The sequence below is a fragment of the Ascidia mentula genome, chromosome 6, assembly GCF_947561715.1.
Source record: "Ascidia mentula chromosome 6, kaAscMent1.1, whole genome shotgun sequence".
NCBI lineage: Eukaryota > Metazoa > Chordata > Ascidiacea > Phlebobranchia > Ascidiidae > Ascidia > Ascidia mentula.
In genome coordinates, this window is record NC_138571.1 from 11,595,392 (window position 1) to 11,616,926 (window position 21,535).

The following is a 21,535-nucleotide window of genomic DNA, read 5'->3' on the forward strand; positions in this document are numbered from 1 at the left end:
GAGTGCTGGTTCCTAAGGAAAAAGGTGAAGAAGCACCAGTTTCACCGGGGATTTCCCCGTAGAAATTACTTGGAACCAACTACATCACAACCCGTTTCTCACTGTTAACTAATCCATAACAATCCTATAATTTCCTTGGTTAAAAAGTTGCATATCTACAACACTTCATGTGAAGAAGCATTACAAGATTGCGGCTCGGCGTACAACGACTTGTGTCTGAAGTTGAGGGACCTCAAAAGCCTTCCACTATCCATCACCAACCTGCAGGGAATTTCATCCATTTTACGTTACACTGAAGTATGTTTTCCACTATAAAAGGATATTTTGTTTTGCCCTATTTTCACCCTCGATTAATAATATCTGTTATATATGGTTTACCATACATCCACGCTGGTATAACTTGACGTAAACACAAAATGAGTGGTTAACACTTCCGTGCTAATGCCGAGTTAGGATTGATGCAATACGGCATTGGTTAAAACTTTCCATAAAACGTGCAATAACATGTGAAAGAAACTGCATTTTTCTAGCATTATCTCTTACACTGAACGTAAGTTTTTATGAATATATTCATGGGTGATTTTACTGCTCTTTATTGCAACACAGTTGCACATCGCACAAGTGTTTTGGAGCTGCAGACAGTGTGTAACTGCTTATTAAGGCCGGGTCCCCACTCACACTTTGCGCCGACGGATTCTATGTTCGTTTCAATGTCCCGAGCGTAAGCCCGTACGCCGGCGTATAATGAAACAAACAAAGAATCCGCCGGCGCAAAGCGTGAGTGTGGACCGGGCCTAAGTCTCATCAGCCCAGCTTGTTGTGCAAAGACTTTTTTCGGTAAAAAAACAACATTACTAACTTTCTTCACGTGTACGTTTTGTGTCCTATTAGGTTTATCCGCCAAGCAGGTGTCAAGCAAACGATGCAGTTCCAACAATTCGCGTTGCACAAGATCAAATACAAGTTCCTGTGCCGGAGAAGAAATGCCCGACTTACGTTCCGCCAATAGAAAGTTAGTATCCGGAAATAAGATTCTAGCGCACATTTCGAACATTGGTGTGAACATTTTGTGGTCTTGAAATCGTTTGAATATTTGTTTCTCTCCAAAGTACGTTCCGTATTGCCAAAGGGGACAAGTTTCTGTTTATTTTATCAATGATATACTGGAATATAATCTATATTAGTTTTAAAACTTTATGGCCAACCCAAGTTATTTTAAATTACGGAGAATGGCTCGTGATCCTTTCTGGCCAATGTGGAGAACGTATGCGAAACGTTGTGACAGTTAGGGAATTGGAAAAATATCGCTGTACATTTGACAAAATCCAATGTCTCTATAGATCTCTCTCTCAGTCCACCGTGGTATGTTGTGTTACACTGCCACCTCGACAGACTTCATAAAAAGTTATTAATGTTGGGAAGCGCATCACAGGGCGTGTCAAATTTGGCTCACCATTGGTTTAAAAATGGCACGCAGGTAGATTTTTACCTAGAATGTAAAAAATATTTTTCGAAATGTGTTCCTTAATTGTGTGTTGCAAACATGTTTAAAGACATAACCTACAAAATAGATAGTGCACAAAAAGGATGGCACGCATCCTTTTTAGATCAAACCCTATAAGTTTCGATGTACATGCGTATGACCTCTCATACCTTTGTTTAACAGTAATCTGCAACATGGAGGGAAGTGGAAAGTGGCCACAGGAGGCGCAAGCGCTCCGCAGACTCAAAGCAGCCTTCCATCTTGCAATGGCTAATGAGCTCAAGCACTTTCACCCTAATCTGATTTGCATCCCGTCACAAACGCATATCGATGTTCTAATGGTAAGTATATGTTGCAAAATATGTTTTGCAAAAGTCGTCACGCAAGTTGTTTTTAGACTGCCAAGTAGTGCTCGGGTCATTCGGTATTATTTTTATATTATTCACAAACATTTTTTAATTTCGAAAGACCGCATGCAGGCGTTTCCCCTCAGAGGCAAATTCAAACCAGTCAAAACCCTATGTCTCTAATTGCTATGAGTTGCACTACCAGAAATAACAAAAACAAATTCCGCAAGCCGTGTGATTCCACCCAATAACATGTTTGTCGGTTTCAAAGGATGGTTTCGTGTTTCGTGTGTGTGTTGCCTACCATCGCGAAGTAACCATTCTCCAAACGGTGTTGACACCGGACGGAATGGTGAAAATCAAAAACACGCCACAGTCGTTGGAGCTTGCCAAACGAACCGTACACCTGCCCTTGTTTTCAAGTTCAATTCACGGGTTCGTATATTTTCATGTATAACTTGTGTTTATTGTGTGTTGGGACCAGGGCAGATTGCGAATAGCGCTCAATGTGCAGTGTTGTTGTTTTTTAAATAATTTTAGTGTAACTGAGTTGTTTGTGGTGTCAAATTTCTTTGTCTATTCGCGCACCTTGAAAAAGTACCTAATCTTATTTTACGGGTGCTTTCTGTTTTAACCGCACTTCGAACAAAACAACTCAAGTCTGTTTGGACTGCGCTCTAAGCCATGTGGAAGCTTTCAGTGTTTATTTTTTCACCCAGGTTGCGGCAGAATTTCCCAGCCTTCAGTGGAGCATGTCGTCTCGCAAAACGTTGGGTGAATTCACAGCTTCTGTCAACAAACATCACGACCGAAGCTGTCGAACTTATGGTTTCGCATCTTTTCACAAATCCCTTTCCATTCACCGCACCAGGGTGAGCGTCTGTGTGCGTTTTTCCGTGTATCGGTTTTCCGGGTAAAAGTTGTAATGACATTTCTACACAAGTGAAACCGGGTCGCTTTTTTTAACGCTGCGGAAATTCGCGTTTTGGTCGTGATTGGTCGATGGCTGAATATAAACCGAATACAGCGTATTTTAGTCGGAATTACGCAGACTCATTAGCATATTTCGTACCCAAATACAATGCAAAAATATTACTGCAAATGAAATAGCAGTCCAACAATTAAATCACCGCTATCGGATCTTTGAGATTTTTAAAACTTTACGCGGCATTTATGGAATGTTGAAATTTAACATTGATTCTTTGATTCTTCTTAGACATCAAAAAGTCAAAAAAAATTATTATATAAATATTATACAGTGTATGTATGTTGAGTTTGTTATTTTGTTGCGGTAATTTTTATGTTACTCATCAATTACATATGCTGGTGTTTGTTCGTGTAAATTGCCACCTTTTCGTGTTTTTCCAGTTCTGCCCAAGTCGGATTTCTCAGATTTTTGAGATTCGTCTCCAGCTTCGACTTCGCGCAGAATCCTATCATAATCGATTTCAACAAGGAACTGAACGGTAAGCTTCATAACACCACAATTCACAAACGACACGAACTAAGCAGTATCCATGTGTCCTAAGTTACACATGCCGTTTCGGTTATAAGGGGTGTTAAATTCAAATGAACAGTACTATTTTCCTGATACTGTTAATGTGCTCCGTGGTTTAATATTTCTGTGTTTTACTATGGCTGTGTGCATTTTCCTAATTCTGTAATTTACAACAACCATCTTTGCCTCTCCTCAATATTAATGTTTATACACAGCGTCCGACTACGAGTCAATATCGGAACATTTCAAGCAAAGTCGGGACGCCCTGCCGCCTATGTCCATTTTTACGTCCAAGGAAAGGACGCAGTCCCTTTGGACGGCTGAGAAACCGAGCGCTGTTATTTTGAGGAGGTTTAAAGATTTGTCCAAACTTTGCCTCGATTCTGCTGAGTCATGCTTGTCTAGTACGGCCGAAAGGGATTTGTCAGTGAGTCAGCAAAATATATTATTTTATTGTTTTACGTTGATGTATAGAACAAGTAACTACGACAATAAGGTGATCGTCCCAACTCAACCAGACGTGGGCAAACCCCGGCCAGCTGGCCTAGACTGGGCCGTTTGGTCTCGCAAACTGGCCCGCCAGGAATTTGTATGAATCACGCTTCGGCCTACATTGTAATTTAATACACGTTGGTTTACTATTTGGTTTCAAACGTTAATTAATGCAAATAGGGTGGTTCCTCTTTGTACGGCCTATCGACCCCGTCTGCCACATTTTTCATCATTTGTGGTCGGTAAATAGAGATGTTTGCCTACAACTGATCTGAACTCTTTTTACTTCATAATGGAAACGACCTAACTTTTGTGTAATGGAAGATTTTATATTTTCAGGCAATTTTTATGCCAAACCTCTCCGTTTACGACGTCATAATTCATTTGAGGCCGCGTTGGTTGCCAAGGCGACACGAGCAAATCGTTCAGCGTGACATCGGAAAAAGTATTCACGACAGTGATGATGACGAATTCGTGACGTCACGAGTGCTACCAGTGCTCGGTTTTGACCCCGTTCAAATTTACCTGACCGACTTAGAGGTTTGTTCCGTTTGCAGACATAATAATATTTAACTGTGACGTCATAATGGTTTCTTGTTCCTTTAGAACTGTTTTGGAGACCTCGCATTGTTTTTTCACGATTCTAATGGCGGTTCTGTTATTGGAGTTTTATGGAGGCCGAAAGCTTTTGAGACGAGACCTTTTAAGGTGAGCGCTTGTAACGCTTTGATCAGCAGCAATTTTAACTGTTATTTAACAATTTTGTATCATTTAACAATAAAAGTTTGGTATTTAGCTGACTGTAACGAATCTTACCGTATTTTTTACATGACTCTTTCCTTAGCTCTCATCCGCCGTTTGCGTGGATATGGTGGCCTATACATTTTTCCATAAGAAAAAAAAATTCGTTTCGAATTTCGTTTTCCCGAAACAAATTTTGTTTTGAAATAATCAATTTTGTTTCCAAAAGCAAAATTCGAAACAGAGTTCAAAACGAATTTCAGAAAAGGTGGTTATGGTCAAAAACGAAATTCGAAACAAATTTTTTGGAAAAACTTTTTTTTTAAAGTGAATATCGCTTGATGGAAACAAAGAGCTGATATTTAATATAATGACGTCAGTATTCAAAAACATATTTTTGTAAACAAATTTTGTTAACAAATCAAAGACCGTTTTGAAATGCCCAAATTTTGAAGTATCAAAAATGAAACTGTGAAAACAAAATTTGTTTTCCAAACAAAATTCGTTTACAAATGCCTTTAGTACTTTACTCACTATGTTGTAAACAGTGGGAAACAAATTATGTTTTCGAAACAAAATTCGTTTACAAATGCCTTTGGATCGTTAGTATCTATGTTGCCCATAGCGGAAAACAAAATTCGTTTCCGAAACAAAATGCGTTTACAAATGCCTTTGGATCGTTACTATCTATGTTGCCCATAGCGGAAACAAAATTTGTTTTCGAAACAAAATTGGTTTACAAATGCCTTTGGATCGTTACTATCTATGTTGCCCATAGCAGGAAACAAAATTTGTTTTCGAAACAAAATTCGTTTACAAATGCCTTTGGATAGTTACTATCTATATTGCCCATAGCGGGAAACAAAATTCGTTTTCGGAACAAAATTCGTTTACAAATGCCTTTGGTTCGTTACTCACCATGATGTCTATACCGGGAAACAAAAATTCGTTTTCGAAACAAAATTCGTTTACAAACGCCTTTGGATCGTTACTATCTATGTTGCCCATAGCGGGAAACAAAATTCGTTTTCGAAACAAAATTCGTTTACAAATGCCTTTGGATCGTTACTATCTATGTTGCCCATAGCGGGAAACAAAATTTGTTTTCCAAACAAAATTCGTTTACAAATGCCTTTGTATCGTTACTATCTATGTTGCCCATAGCGGGAAACAAAATTCGTTTTCGAAACAAAATTCGTTTACAAATGCCTTTGGATCGTTGCTATCTATGTTGCCCATAGCGGGAAACAAAATTCGTTTTCGAAACAAAATTCGTTTACAAATGCCTTTGGATCGTTGCTATCTATGTTGCCCATAGCGGGAAACAAAATTTGTTTTCGAAACAAAATTCGTTTACAAATGCCTTTGTATCGTTACTATCTATGTTGCCCATAGCGGGAAACAAAATTCGTTTTCGAAACAAAATTCGTTTACAAATGCCTTTGGACCGTTTCTATCTATGTTGCCCATAGCGGGAAACAAAATTCGTTTTCGAAACAAAATTCGTTTACAAATGCCTTTGGATCGTTACTATCTATGTTGCCCATAGCGGGAAACAAAATTCGTTTTCGAAACAAAATTCGTTTACAAATGCCTTTGGATCGTTGCTATCTATGTTGCCCATAGCTGGAAACAAAATTCGTTTTCGAAACAAAATTCGTTTACAAATGCTTTTGGATCGTTACTATCTATGTTGCCCATAGCGGGAAACAAAATTTGTTTTCGAAACAAAATTCGTTTACAAATGCCTTTGGATCGTTACTATCAATGTTGCCCATAGCGGGAAACAAAATTCGTTTTCGAAACAAAATTGGTTTACAAATGCCTTTGGATCGTTACTCTCTATGTTGCCCATAGCGGGAAACAAAATTCGTTTTCGAAACAAAATTCGTTTACAAATGCCTTTGGATCGTTACTCTCTATGTTGCCCATAGCGGGAAACAAAATTCGTTTTCGAAACAAAATTCGTTTACAAATGCCTTTGGATAGTTACTATCTATATTGCCCATAGCGGGAAACAAAATTCGTTTTCGGAACAAAATTCGTTTACAAATGCCTTTGGTTCGTTACTCACCATGATGTCTATACCGGGAAACAAAAATTCGTTTTCGAAACAAAATTCGTTTACAAACGCCTTTGGATCGTTACTATCTATGTTGCCCATAGCGGGAAACAAAATTCGTTTTCGAAACAAAATTCGTTTACAAATGCCTTTGGATCGTTACTATCTATGTTGCCCATAGCGGGAAACAAAATTTGTTTTCCAAACAAAATTCGTTTACAAATGCCTTTGTATCGTTACTATCTATGTTGCCCATAGCGGGAAACAAAATTCGTTTTCGAAACAAAATTCGTTTACAAATGCCTTTGGATCGTTGCTATCTATGTTGCCCATAGCGGGAAACAAAATTCGTTTTCGAAACAAAATTCGTTTACAAATGCCTTTGGATCGTTGCTATCTATGTTGCCCATAGCGGGAAACAAAATTTGTTTTCGAAACAAAATTCGTTTACAAATGCCTTTGTATCGTTACTATCTATGTTGCCCATAGCGGGAAACAAAATTCGTTTTCGAAACAAAATTCGTTTACAAATGCCTTTGGACCGTTTCTATCTATGTTGCCCAGAGCGGGAAACAAAATTCGTTTTCGAAACAAAATTCGTTTACAAATGCCTTTGGATCGTTACTATCTATGTTGCCCATAGCGGGAAACAAAATTCGTTTTCGAAACAAAATTCGTTTACAAATGCCTTTGGATCGTTGCTATCTATGTTGCCCATAGCTGGAAACAAAATTCGTTTTCGAAACAAAATTCGTTTACAAATGCTTTTGGATCGTTACTATCTATGTTGCCCATAGCGGGAAACAAAATTTGTTTTCGAAACAAAATTCGTTTACAAATGCCTTTGGATCGTTACTATCAATGTTGCCCATAGCGGGAAACAAAATTCGTTTTCGAAACAAAATTGGTTTACAAATGCCTTTGGATCGTTACTCTCTATGTTGCCCATAGCGGGAAACAAAATTCGTTTTCGAAACAAAATTCGTTTACAAATGCCTTTGGATCGTTACTCTCTATGTTGCCCATAGCGGGAAACAAAATTCGTTTTCGAAACAAAATTCGTTTACAAATGCCTTTGTATCGTTACTATCTATGTTGCCCATAGCGGGAAACAAAATTCGTTTTCGAAACAAAATTCGTTTACAAATGCCTTTGGATCGTTACTATCTATGTTGCCCATAGCAGGAAACATAATTTGTTTTCGAAACAAAATTCGTTTTCAAATGACTTTGATCCGTTACTCACCATGTTGTACATAGTGGGAAACATAATTTGTTTTCGAAACAAAATTCGTTTACAAATGCCTTTGGTTCGTTACTCACCATGTTGTACATAGTGGGAAACATAATTTGTTTTCGAAACAAAATTCGTTTACAAATGCCTTTGGTTCGTTACTCACCATGATGTCTATACCGGGAAACAAAAATTCGTTTTCGAAATTAATTTCGTTTACAAATGCTTTGGTTCGTTACTCACCATGTTGTACATAGTGGGAAACATAATTTGTTTTCGAAACAAAATTCGTTTTCATATGACTTTGATCCGTTACTCACCATGTTGTACATAGTGGGAAACATAATTTGTTTTCGAAACAAAATTCGTTTTCAAAGGATTTTAATCCGTTACTCACTATAGTGACAATAGTGGGAAACCAAATTTGTATTCGTGTTTAAAACTTCACGTCAATTGACTTCAAAATAAAGCAAAGGTAGGCGGCCAACCATCAGAATTTGACAGTAGCCATCATGCCTTAGCAGTTTTCACTGCTCGTTTTGTTCTGGCATCTAGTATTTGTGTGCAAAACTTCAAGTCCCCTGATATTAAAATGTTCAAATCACAGGCGGGCAACTCTCAAAATTACATAATTCCGCCGAACCTTAGCCACCGTAGTGCCAAACATGCGTTTTCGTTCGCGAACAAAAAACTAAAGGACATAGGCCAATTTGGTTTTGATTGTTCGTTTTGTACTGGCATCTAATATTTGTATGCAAAACTTCAAATCGCTTGATGGAAAAATGTTGAAATCATAGGCGGTCAACTGTCAAAATTAGTTAGATCCGCCGAACCTTAGCCACCATAGTGTCAAACATGCGTTCTCCTTCACGAACAAAAAATTAAAGGACATAGGCCAATTTGGTTTTCACTGCTTGTTTTGTACTGGCATCTAGTATTTGTGTGCAAAATTTCAAGTCGCTTGATATAAAATTGTTCAAATCACAGGCGGGCAACTCTCAAAATTACGTAATTCCGCCGAACCTTAGCCACCATAGTGTCAAACATGCGTTTTCTTTCGCGAATAAAAAACTAAAAGACATAGGCCAATTTGGTTTTCACTGTTCGTTTTCTACTGGGATTTACTATTTGTGTGCAAAATTTCAAGTCGCTTGATATAAAAATGTTCAAATCGAAGGCGGGAAGATCTCCAAATTACGTAATTCCGCCGAACCTTAGCCAGCATCATAGTTTGAGCATGCGTTGTTGTTCAGCAACAAATTTCCAAAGGACATAGGCTAATTTGGTTTCCACCGCTCACTTTGTATTGGCATCTAGTATTTGTGTCCTTTAGAATTTTATTGGTGAACGAAAAGGTATGTTCGAAACTATGTGGCTAAGGATCGGCGAAAATAACTCAAATTGACAGATGCCCGCCTGCAATTTGAACATTTTTATATCAAGCGACTTGAAATTTTGCACACAAATACTAGATGCCAGTATACAAAACGAGCAGTGAAAACCAAATTGGCCTATATCTTTTAGTTTTTTATTCGCGAAGGAAAACGCATGTTTGACGCTATGGTGGCTAAGGTTCGGCGAAATTTACTCAAATTGACAGTTGCCCGCTTGCAATTTGAACATTTTTATATCAAGCGACTTGAAATTTTGCACACAAATACTAGATGCCAGTACAAAACGGGCAGTGAAAACCAAATTGGCCTATGTCCTTTAGTTTTTTATTCGCGACCGAAAACGCATGTTTGACACTATGGTGGCTAAGGATCGGCGAAATTAACACAAATTGACAGTACCCTGCCTGCAGTTTGAACATTTTTTTGTCAAGCGACTTGAAATTTTGCACACAAATACTAGATGCCAGTACAAAACGAGCAGTGAAAACCAAATTGGCCTATATCTTTTAGTTTTTTATTCGCGACCGAAAACGCATATTTGACACTTATATGGTGGCTAAGGTTCGTCGAAATTAACACAAATTGACAGTTGCCTGCCTGCAATTTGAACATTTTTTTATCAAGCGACTTGAAATTTTGCACACAAATACTAGATGCCAGTACAAAACGAGCAGTGAAAACCAAATTGGCCTATGTCCTTTAGTTTTTTATTCGCGACCGAAAACGCATGTTTAACTCTATGGTGGCTAAGGTTCGTCGAAATTAACTCAAATTGACAGTTGCCCGATTGCAATTTGAACATTTTTATATCAAGCGACTTGAAATTTTGCACACATATACTAGATGCCAGTACAAAACGAGCAGTGAAAACCAAATTGGCCTATATCTTTTAGTTTTTTATTCGCGAAGGAAAACGCATGTTTGACGCTATGGTGGCGAAGGTTCGGCGAAATTTACTCAAATTGACAGTTGCCCGCTTGCAATTTGAACATTTTTATATCAAGCGACTTGAAATTTTGCACACAAATACTAGATGCCAGTACAAAACGAGCAGTGAAAACCAAATTGGCCTATGTCCTTTAGTTTTTTATTCGCGACCGAAAACGCATGTTTGACACTATGGTGGCTAAGGATCGGCGAAATTAACACAAATTGACAGTTGCCTGCCTGCAATTTGAACATTTTTTTGTCAAGCGACTTGAAATTTTGCACACAAATACTAGATGCCAGTACAAAACGAGCAGTGAAAACCAAATTGGCCTATGTCCTTTAGTTTTTTATTCGCGACCGAAAAGGCATGTTTCACTCTATGGTGGCTAAGGTTCGTCGAAATTAACTCAAATTGACAGTTGCCCGCTTGCAATTTGAACATTTTTATATCAAGCGACTTGAAATTTTGCACACATATACTAGATGCCAGTACAAAACGAGCAGTGAAAACCAAATTGGCCTATGTCCTTTAGTTTTTTATTCGCGACCGAAAACGCATGTTTGACTCTATGGTGGCTAAGGTTCGTCGAAATTAACTCAAATTGACAGTTGCCCGCTTGCAATTTGAACATTTTTATATCAAGCAACTTGAAATTTTGCACACATATACTAGATGCCAGTACAAAACGAGCAGTGAAAACCAAATTGGCCTATGTCCTTTGGTTTTTTATTCGCGACTGAAAACGCATGTTTGACACTTATATGGTGGCTAAGGATCGGCGAAATTAACTCAAATTGACAGTTGCCCGCCTGCAATTTGAACATTTCTATATCAAGCGACTTGAAATTTTGCACACAAATACTAGATGCCAGTACAAAACGAGCAGTGAAAACCAAATTGGCCTATGTCCTTTAGTTTTTTATTCGCGACCGAAAACGCATGTTTGACACTATGGTGGCTAAGGTTCGTCGAAATTAACTCAAATTGACAGTTGCCCGCTTGCAATTTGAACATTTTTATATCAAGCGACTTGAAATTATGCACACAAATACTAGATGCCAGTACAAAACGAGCAGTGAAAACCAAATTGGCCTATGTCCTTTAGTTTTATATTCGCGACCGAAAACGCATGTTTGACGCTATGGTGGCTAAGGTTCGGCGAAATTTACTCAAATTGACAGTTGCCCGCTTGCAATTTGAACATTTTTATATCAAGCGACTTGAAATTTTGCACACAAATACTAGATGCCAGTACAAAACGAGCAGTGAAAACCAAATTGGACTATGTCTTTTAGTTTTTTATTCGCGACCGAAAACGCATGTTTGACACTATGGTGGCTAAGGTTCGGCGAAATTAACTCAAATTGACAGTTGCCCGCCTGCAATTTGAACATTTCTATATCAAGCGTCTTGAAATTTTGCACACAAATACTAGATGCCAGTACAAAACGAGCAGTGAAAACCAAATTGGCGTATGTCCTTTAGTTTTTTATTCGCGACCGAAAACGCATGTTTGACACTATGGTGGCTAAGGTTCGTCGAAATTAACTCAAATTGACAGTTGCCCGCTTGCAATTTGAACATTTTTATATCAAGAGACTTGAAATTTTGCACACAAATACTAGATGCCAGTACAAAACGAGCAGTGAAAACCAAATTGGCCTATGTCCTTTAGTTTTTTATTCGCGACCGAAAACGCATGTTTGACGCTATGGCGGCTAAGGTTCGGCGAAATTTACTCAAATTGACAGTTGCCCGCTTGCAATTTGAACATTTTTGTATCAAGCGACTTGAAATTATGCACACAAATACTAGATGCCAGTACAAAACGAGCAGTGAAAACCAAATTGGCTTATGTCCTTTAGTTTTTTATTCGCGACCGAAAACGCATGTTTGACACTATGGTGGCTAAGGTTCGTCGAAATTAACTCAAATTGACAGTTGCCCGATTGCAATTTGAACATTTTTATATCAAGCGACTTGAAATTTTGCACACATATACTAGATGCCAGTACAAAACGAGCAGTGAAAACCAAATTGGCCTATATCTTTTAGTTTTTTATTCGCGAAGGAAAACGCATGTTTGACGCTATGGTGGCGAAGGTTCGGCGAAATTAACTCAAATTGACAGTTGCCCGCTTGCAATTTGAACATTTTTATATCAAGCGACTTGAAATTTTGCACACAAATACTAGATGCCAGTACAAAACGAGCAGTGAAAACCAAATTGGCCTATGTCCTTTAGTTTTTTATTCGCGACCGAAAACGCATGTTTGACACTATGGTGGCTAAGGATCGGCGAAATTAACACAAATTGACAGTTGCCTGCCTGCAATTTGAACATTTTTTTGTCAAGCGACTTGAAATTTTGCACACAAATACTAGATGCCAGTACAAAACGAGCAGTGTAAACCAAATTGGCCTATGTCCTTTAGTTTTTTATTCGCGACCGAAAAGGCATGTTTCACTCTATGGTGGCTAAGGTTCGTCGAAATTAACTCAAATTGACAGCTGCCCGCTTGCAATTTGAACATTTTTATATCAAGCGACTTGAAATTTTGCACACATATACTAGATGCCAGTACAAAACGAGCAGTGAAAACCAAATTGGCCTATGTCCTTTAGTTTTTTATTCGCGACCGAAAACGCATGTTTGACTCTATGGTGGCTAAGGTTCGTCGAAATTAACTCAAATTGACAGTTGCCCGCTTGCAATTTGAACATTTTTATATCAAGCAACTTGAAATTTTGCACACATATACTAGATGCCAGTACAAAACGAGCAGTGAAAACCAAATTGGCCTATGTCCTTTGGTTTTTTATTCGCGACCGAAAACGCATGTTTGACACTTATATGGTGGCTAAGGATCGGCGAAATTAACTCAAATTGACAGTTGCCCGCCTGCAATTTGAACATTTCTATATCAAGCGACTTGAAATTTTGCACACAAATACTAGATGCCAGTACAAAACGAGCAGTGAAAACCAAATTGGCCTATGTCCTTTAGTTTTTTATTCGCGACCGAAAACGCATGTTTGACACTATGGTGGCTAAGGTTCGTCGAAATTAACTCAAATTGACAGTTGCCCGCTTGCAATTTGAACATTTTTATATCAAGCGACTTGAAATTTTGCACACAAATACTAGATGCCAGTACAAAACGAGCAGTGAAAACCAAATTGGCCTATGTCTTTTAGTTTTATATTCGCGACCGAAAACGCATGTTTGACGCTATGGTGGCTAAGGTTCGGCGAAATTTACTCAAATTGACAGTTGCCCGCTTGCAATTTGAACATTTTTATATCAAGCGACTTGAAATTATGCACACAAATACTAGATGCCAGTACAAAACGAGCAGTGAAAACCAAATTGGCCTATGTCCTTTAGTTTTATATTCGCGACCGAAAACGCATGTTTGACGCTATGGTGGCTAAGGTTCGGCGAAATTTACTCAAATTGACAGTTGCCCGCTTGCAATTTGAACATTTTTATATCAAGCGACTTGAAATTTTGCACACAAATACTAGATGCCAGTACAAAACGAGCAGTGAAAACCAAATTGGACTATGTCCTTTAGTTTTTTATTCGCGACCGAAAACGCATGTTTGACACTATGGTGGCTAAGGTTCGTCGAAATTAACTCAAATTGACAGTTGCCCGATTGCAATTTGAACATTTTTATATCAAGCGACTTGAAATTTTGCACACATATACTAGATGCCAATACAAAACGAGCAGTGAAAACCAAATTGGCCTATATCTTTTAGTTTTTTATTCGCGAAGGAAAACGCATGTTTGACGCTATGGTGGCGAAGGTTCGGCGAAATTTACTCAAATTGACAGTTGCCCGCTTGCAATTTGAACATTTTTATATCAAGCGACTTGAAATTTTGCACACAAATACTAGATGCCAGTACAAAACGAGCAGTGAAAACCAAATTGGCCTATGTCCTTTAGTTTTTTATTCGCGACCGAAAACGCATGTTTGACACTATGGTGGCTAAGGATCGGCGAAATTAACACAAATTGACAGTTGCCTGCCTGCAATTTGAACATTTTTTTGTCAAGCGACTTGAAATTTTGCACACAAATACTAGATGCCAGTACAAAACGAGCAGTGAAAACCAAATTGGCCTATGTCCTTTAGTTTTTTATTCGCGACCGAAAAGGCATGTTTCACTCTATGGTGGCTAAGGTTCGTCGAAATTAACTCAAATTGACAGTTGCCCGCTTGCAATTTGAACATTTTTATATCAAGCGACTTGAAATTTTGCACACATATACTAGATGCCAGTACAAAACGAGCAGTGAAAACCAAATTGGCCTATGTCCTTTAGTTTTTTATTCGCGACCGAAAACGCATGTTTGACTCTATGGTGGCTAAGGTTCGTCGAAATTAACTCAAATTGACAGTTGCCCGCTTGCAATTTGAACATTTTTATATCAAGCAACTTGAAATTTTGCACACATATACTAGATGCCAGTACAAAACGAGCAGTGAAAACCAAATTGGCCTATGTCCTTTGGTTTTTTATTCGCGACCGAAAACGCATGTTTGACACTTATATGGTGGCTAAGGATCGGCGAAATTAACTCAAATTGACAGTTGCCCGCCTGCAATTTGAACATTTCTATATCAAGCGACTTGAAATTTTGCACACAAATACTAGATGCCAGTACAAAACGAGCAGTGAAAACCAAATTGGCCTATGTCCTTTAGTTTTTTATTCGCGACCGAAAACGCATGTTTGACACTATGGTGGCTAAGGTTCGTCGAAATTAACTCAAATTGACAGTTGCCCGATTGCAATTTGAACATTTTTATATCAAGCGACTTGAAATTTTGCACACATATACTAGATGCCAGTACAAAACGAGCAGTGAAAACCAAATTGGCCTATATCTTTTAGTTTTTTATTCGCGAAGGAAAACGCATGTTTGACGCTATGGTGGCGAAGGTTCGGCGAAATTTACTCAAATTGACAGTTGCCCGCTTGCAATTTGAACATTTTTATATCAAGCGACTTGAAATTTTGCACACAAATACTAGATGCCAGTACAAAACGAGCAGTGAAAACCAAATTGGCCTATGTCCTTTAGTTTTTTATTCGCGACCGAAAACGCATGTTTGACACTATGGTGGCTAAGGATCGGCGAAATTAACACAAATTGACAGTTGCCTGCCTGCAATTTGAACATTTTTTTGTCAAGGGACTTGAAATTTTGCACACAAATACTAGATGCCAGTACAAAACGAGCAGTGAAAACCAAATTGGCCTATGTCCTTTAGTTTTTTATTCGCGACCGAAAAGGCATGTTTCACTCTATGGTGGCTAAGGTTCGTCGAAATTAACTCAAATTGACAGTTGCCCGCTTGCAATTTGAACATTTTTATATCAAGCGACTTGAAATTTTGCACACATATACTAGATGCCAGTACAAAACGAGCAGTGAAAACCAAATTGGCCTATGTCCTTTAGTTTTTTATTCGCGACCGAAAACGCATGTTTGACTCTATGGTGGCTAAGGTTCGTCGAAATTAACTCAAATTGACAGTTGCCCGCTTGCAATTTGAACATTTTTATATCAAGCAACTTGAAATTTTGCACACATATACTAGATGCCAGTACAAAACGAGCAGTGAAAACCAAATTGGCCTATGTCCTTTGGTTTTTTATTCGCGACCGAAAACGCATGTTTGACACTTATATGGTGGCTAAGGATCGGCGAAATTAACTCAAATTGACAGTTGCCCGCCTGCAATTTGAACATTTCTATATCAAGCGACTTGAAATTTTGCACACAAATACTAGATGCCAGTACAAAACGAGCAGTGAAAACCAAATTGGCCTATGTCCTTTAGTTTTTTATTCGCGACCGAAAACGCATGTTTGACACTATGGTGGCTAAGGTTCGTCGAAATTAACTCAAATTGACAGTTGCCCGCTTGCAATTTGAACATTTTTATATCAAGCGACTTGAAATTTTGCACACAAATACTAGATGCCAGTACAAAACGAGCAGTGAAAACCAAATTGGCCTATGTCTTTTAGTTTTATATTCGCGACCGAAAACGCATGTTTGACGCTATGGTGGCTAAGGTTCGGCGAAATTTACTCAAATTGACAGTTGCCCGCTTGCAATTTGAACATTTTTATATCAAGCGACTTGAAATTATGCACACAAATACTAGATGCCAGTACAAAACGAGCAGTGAAAACCAAATTGGCCTATGTCCTTTAGTTTTATATTCGCGACCGAAAACGCATGTTTGACGCTATGGTGGCTAAGGTTCGGCGAAATTTACTCAAATTGACAGTTGCCCGCTTGCAATTTGAACATTTTTATATCAAGCAACTTGAAATTTTGCACACATATACTAGATGCCAGTACAAAACGAGCAGTGAAAACCAAATTGGCCTATGTCCTTTGGTTTTTTATTCGCGACCGAAAACGCATGTTTGACACTTATATGGTGGCTAAGGATCGGCGAAATTAACTCAAATTGACAGTTGCCCGCCTGCAATTTGAACATTTCTATATCAAGCGACTTGAAATTTTGCACACAAATACTAGATGCCAGTACAAAACGAGCAGTGAAAACCAAATTGGCCTATGTCCTTTAGTTTTTTATTCGCGACCGAAAACGCATGTTTGACACTATGGTGGCTAAGGTTCGTCGAAATTAACTCAAATTGACAGTTGCCCGCTTGCAATTTGAACATTTTTATATCAAGCGACTTGAAATTTTGCACACAAATACTAGATGCCAGTACAAAACGAGCAGTGAAAACCAAATTGGCCTATGTCTTTTAGTTTTATATTCGCGACCGAAAACGCATGTTTGACGCTATGGTGGCTAAGGTTCGGCGAAATTTACTCAAATTGACAGTTGCCCGCTTGCAATTTGAACATTTTTATATCAAGCGACTTGAAATTATGCACACAAATACTAGATGCCAGTACAAAACGAGCAGTGAAAACCAAATTGGCCTATGTCCTTTAGTTTTATATTCGCGACCGAAAACGCATGTTTGACGCTATGGTGGCTAAGGTTCGGCGAAATTTACTCAAATTGACAGTTGCCCGCTTGCAATTTGAACATTTTTATATCAAGCGACTTGAAATTTTGCACACAAATACTAGATGCCAGTACAAAACGAGCAGTGAAAACCAAATTGGACTATGTCCTTTAGTTTTTTATTCGCGACCGAAAACGCATGTTTGACACTATGGTGGCTAAGGTTCGGCGAAATTAACTCAAATTGACAGTTGCCCGCCTGCAATTTGAACATTTCTATATCAAGCGTCTTGAAATTTTGCACACAAATACTAGATGCCAGTACAAAACGAGCAGTGAAAACCAAATTGGCGTATGTCCTTTAGTTTTTTATTCGCGACCGAAAACGCATGTTTGACACTATGGTGGCTAAGGTTCGTCGAAATTAACTCAAATTGACAGTTGCCCGCTTGCAATTTGAACATTTTTATATCAAGAGACTTGAAATTTTGCACACAAATACTAGATGCCAGTACAAAACGAGCAGTGAAAACCAAATTGGCCTATGTCCTTTAGTTTTTTATTCGCGACCGAAAACGCATGTTTGACGCTATGGCGGCTAAGGTTCGGCGAAATTTACTCAAATTGACAGTTGCCCGCTTGCAATTTGAACATTTTTGTATCAAGCGACTTGAAATTATGCACACAAATACTAGATGCCAGTACAAAACGAGCAGTGAAAACCAAATTGGCTTATGTCCTTTAGTTTTTTATTCGCGACCGAAAACGCATGTTTGACACTATGGTGGCTAAGGTTCGTCGAAATTAACTCAAATTGACAGTTGCCCGATTGCAATTTGAACATTTTTATATCAAGCGACTTGAAATTTTGCACACATATACTAGATGCCAGTACAAAACGAGCAGTGAAAACCAAATTGGCCTATATCTTTTAGTTTTTTATTCGCGAAGGAAAACGCATGTTTGACGCTATGGTGGCGAAGGTTCGGCGAAATTTACTCAAATTGACAGTTGCCCGCTTGCAATTTGAACATTTTTATATCAAGCGACTTGAAATTTTGCACACAAATACTAGATGCCAGTACAAAACGAGCAGTGAAAACCAAATTGGCCTATGTCCTTTAGTTTTTTATTCGCGACCGAAAACGCATGTTTGACACTATGGTGGCTAAGGATCGGCGAAATTAACACAAATTGACAGTTGCCTGCCTGCAATTTGAACATTTTTTTGTCAAGCGACTTGAAATTTTGCACACAAATACTAGATGCCAGTACAAAACGAGCAGTGTAAACCAAATTGGCCTATGTCCTTTAGTTTTTTATTCGCGACCGAAAAGGCATGTTTCACTCTATGGTGGCTAAGGTTCGTCGAAATTAACTCAAATTGACAGCTGCCCGCTTGCAATTTGAACATTTTTATATCAAGCGACTTGAAATTTTGCACACATATACTAGATGCCAGTACAAAACGAGCAGTGAAAACCAAATTGGCCTATGTCCTTTAGTTTTTTATTCGCGACCGAAAACGCATGTTTGACTCTATGGTGGCTAAGGTTCGTCGAAATTAACTCAAATTGACAGTTGCCCGCTTGCAATTTGAACATTTTTATATCAAGCAACTTGAAATTTTGCACACATATACTAGATGCCAGTACAAAACGAGCAGTGAAAACCAAATTGGCCTATGTCCTTTGGTTTTTTATTCGCGACCGAAAACGCATGTTTGACACTTATATGGTGGCTAAGGATCGGCGAAATTAACTCAAATTGACAGTTGCCCGCCTGCAATTTGAACATTTCTATATCAAGCGACTTGAAATTTTGCACACAAATACTAGATGCCAGTACAAAACGAGCAGTGAAAACCAAATTGGCCTATGTCCTTTAGTTTTTTATTCGCGACCGAAAACGCATGTTTGACACTATGGTGGCTAAGGTTCGTCGAAATTAACTCAAATTGACAGTTGCCCGATTGCAATTTGAACATTTTTATATCAAGCGACTTGAAATTTTGCACACATATACTAGATGCCAGTACAAAACGAGCAGTGAAAACCAAATTGGCCTATATCTTTTAGTTTTTTATTCGCGAAGGAAAACGCATGTTTGACGCTATGGTGGCGAAGGTTCGGCGAAATTTACTCAAATTGACAGTTGCCCGCTTGCAATTTGAACATTTTTATATCAAGCGACTTGAAATTTTGCACACAAATACTAGATGCCAGTACAAAACGAGCAGTGAAAACCAAATTGGCCTATGTCCTTTAGTTTTTTATTCGCGACCGAAAACGCATGTTTGACACTATGGTGGCTAAGGATCGGCGAAATTAACACAAATTGACAGTTGCCTGCCTGCAATTTGAACATTTTTTTGTCAAGGGACTTGAAATTTTGCACACAAATACTAGATGCCAGTACAAAACGAGCAGTGAAAACCAAATTGGCCTATGTCCTTTAGTTTTTTATTCGCGACCGAAAAGGCATGTTTCACTCTATGGTGGCTAAGGTTCGTCGAAATTAACTCAAATTGACAGTTGCCCGCTTGCAATTTGAACATTTTTATATCAAGCGACTTGAAATTTTGCACACATATACTAGATGCCAGTACAAAACGAGCAGTGAAAACCAAATTGGCCTATGTCCTTTAGTTTTTTATTCGCGACCGAAAACGCATGTTTGACTCTATGGTGGCTAAGGTTCGTCGAAATTAACTCAAATTGACAGTTGCCCGCTTGCAATTTGAACATTTTTATATCAAGCAACTTGAAATTTTGCACACATATACTAGATGCCAGTACAAAACGAGCAGTGAAAACCAAATTGGCCTATGTCCTTTGGTTTTTTATTCGCGACCGAAAACGCATGTTTGACACTTATATGGTGGCTAAGGATCGGCGAAATTAACTCAAATTGACAGTTGCCCGCCTGCAATTTGAACATTTCTATATCAAGCGACTTGAAATTTTGCACACAAATACTAGATGCCAGTACAAAACGAGCAGTGAAAACCAAATTGGCCTATGTCCTTTAGTTTTTTATTCGCGACCGAAAACGCATGTTTGACACTATGGTGGCTAAGGTTCGTCGAAATTAACTCAAATTGACAGTTGCCCGCTTGCAATTTGAACATTTTTATATCAAGCGACTTGAAATTTTGCACACAAATACTAGATGCCAGTACAAAACGAGCAGTGAAAACCAAATTGGCCTATGTCTTTTAGTTTTATATTCGCGACCGAAAACGCATGTTTGACGCTATGGTGGCTAAGGTTCGGCGAAATTTACTCAAATTGACAGTTGCCCGCTTGCAATTTGAACATTTTTATATCAAGCGACTTGAAATTATGCACACAAATACTAGATGCCAGTACAAAACGAGCAGTGAAAACCAAATTGGCCTATGTCCTTTAGTTTTATATTCGCGACCGAAAACGCATGTTTGACGCTATGGTGGCTAAGGTTCGGCGAAATTTACTCAAATTGACAGTTGCCCGCTTGCAATTTGAACATTTTTATATCAAGCGACTTGAAATTTTGCACACAAATACTAGATGCCAGTACAAAACGAGCAGTGAAAACCAAATTGGACTATGTCCTTTAGTTTTTTATTCGCGACCGAAAACGCATGTTTGACACTATGGTGGCTAAGGTTCGGCGAAATTAACTCAAATTGACAGTTGCCCGCCTGCAATTTGAACATTTCTATATCAAGCGTCTTGAAATTTTGCACACAAATACTAGATGCCAGTACAAAACGAGCAGTGAAAACCAAATTGGCGTATGTCCTTTAGTTTTTTATTCGCGACCGAAAACGCATGTTTGACACTATGGTGGCTAAGGTTCGTCGAAATTAACTCAAATTGACAGTTGCCCGCTTGCAATTTGAACATTTTTATATCAAGAGACTTGAAATTTTGCACACAAATACTAGATGCCAGTACAAAACGAGCAGTGAAAACCAAATTGGCCTATGTCCTTTAGTTTTTTATTCGCGACCGAAAACGCATGTTTGACGCTATGGCGGCTAAGGTTCGGCGAAATTTACTCAAATTGACAGTTGCCCGCTTGCAATTTGAACATTTTTGTATCAAGCGACTTGAAATTATGCACACAAATACTAGATGCCAGTACAAAACGAGCAGTGAAAACCAAATTGGCTTATGTCCTTTAGTTTTTTATTCGCGACCGAAAACGCATGTTTGACACTATGGTGGCTAAGGTTCGTCGAAATTAACTCAAATTGACAGTTGCCCGATTGCAATTTGAACATTTTTATATCAAGCGACTTGAAATTTTGCACACATATACTAGATGCCAGTACAAAACGAGCAG

At 38.5% G+C, this 21,535-nt stretch overlaps 2 protein-coding genes across 2 annotated transcripts in view; both read left to right on the forward strand.

The window, feature by feature from the left end:
• The window catches only part of LOC145907199 (glutathione S-transferase omega-1-like), a 44,204-nt gene that overhangs the window by 908 nt on the left and 21,761 nt on the right, over window positions 1-21,535 (forward strand). The window lies entirely within an intron of this gene.
• Window positions 1,784-4,652, forward strand: LOC145906327 (nucleolar protein 6-like). Its single transcript, XM_082993746.1, has 8 exons — window positions 1,784-1,824; window positions 2,102-2,265; window positions 2,550-2,702; window positions 3,199-3,296; window positions 3,544-3,755; window positions 4,160-4,360; window positions 4,427-4,528; window positions 4,617-4,652. Exons 1-8 carry the CDS (start codon window positions 1,822-1,824, stop codon window positions 4,650-4,652), a joined length of 969 nt encoding a protein of 322 aa, XP_082849872.1. The 5' UTR covers window positions 1,784-1,821.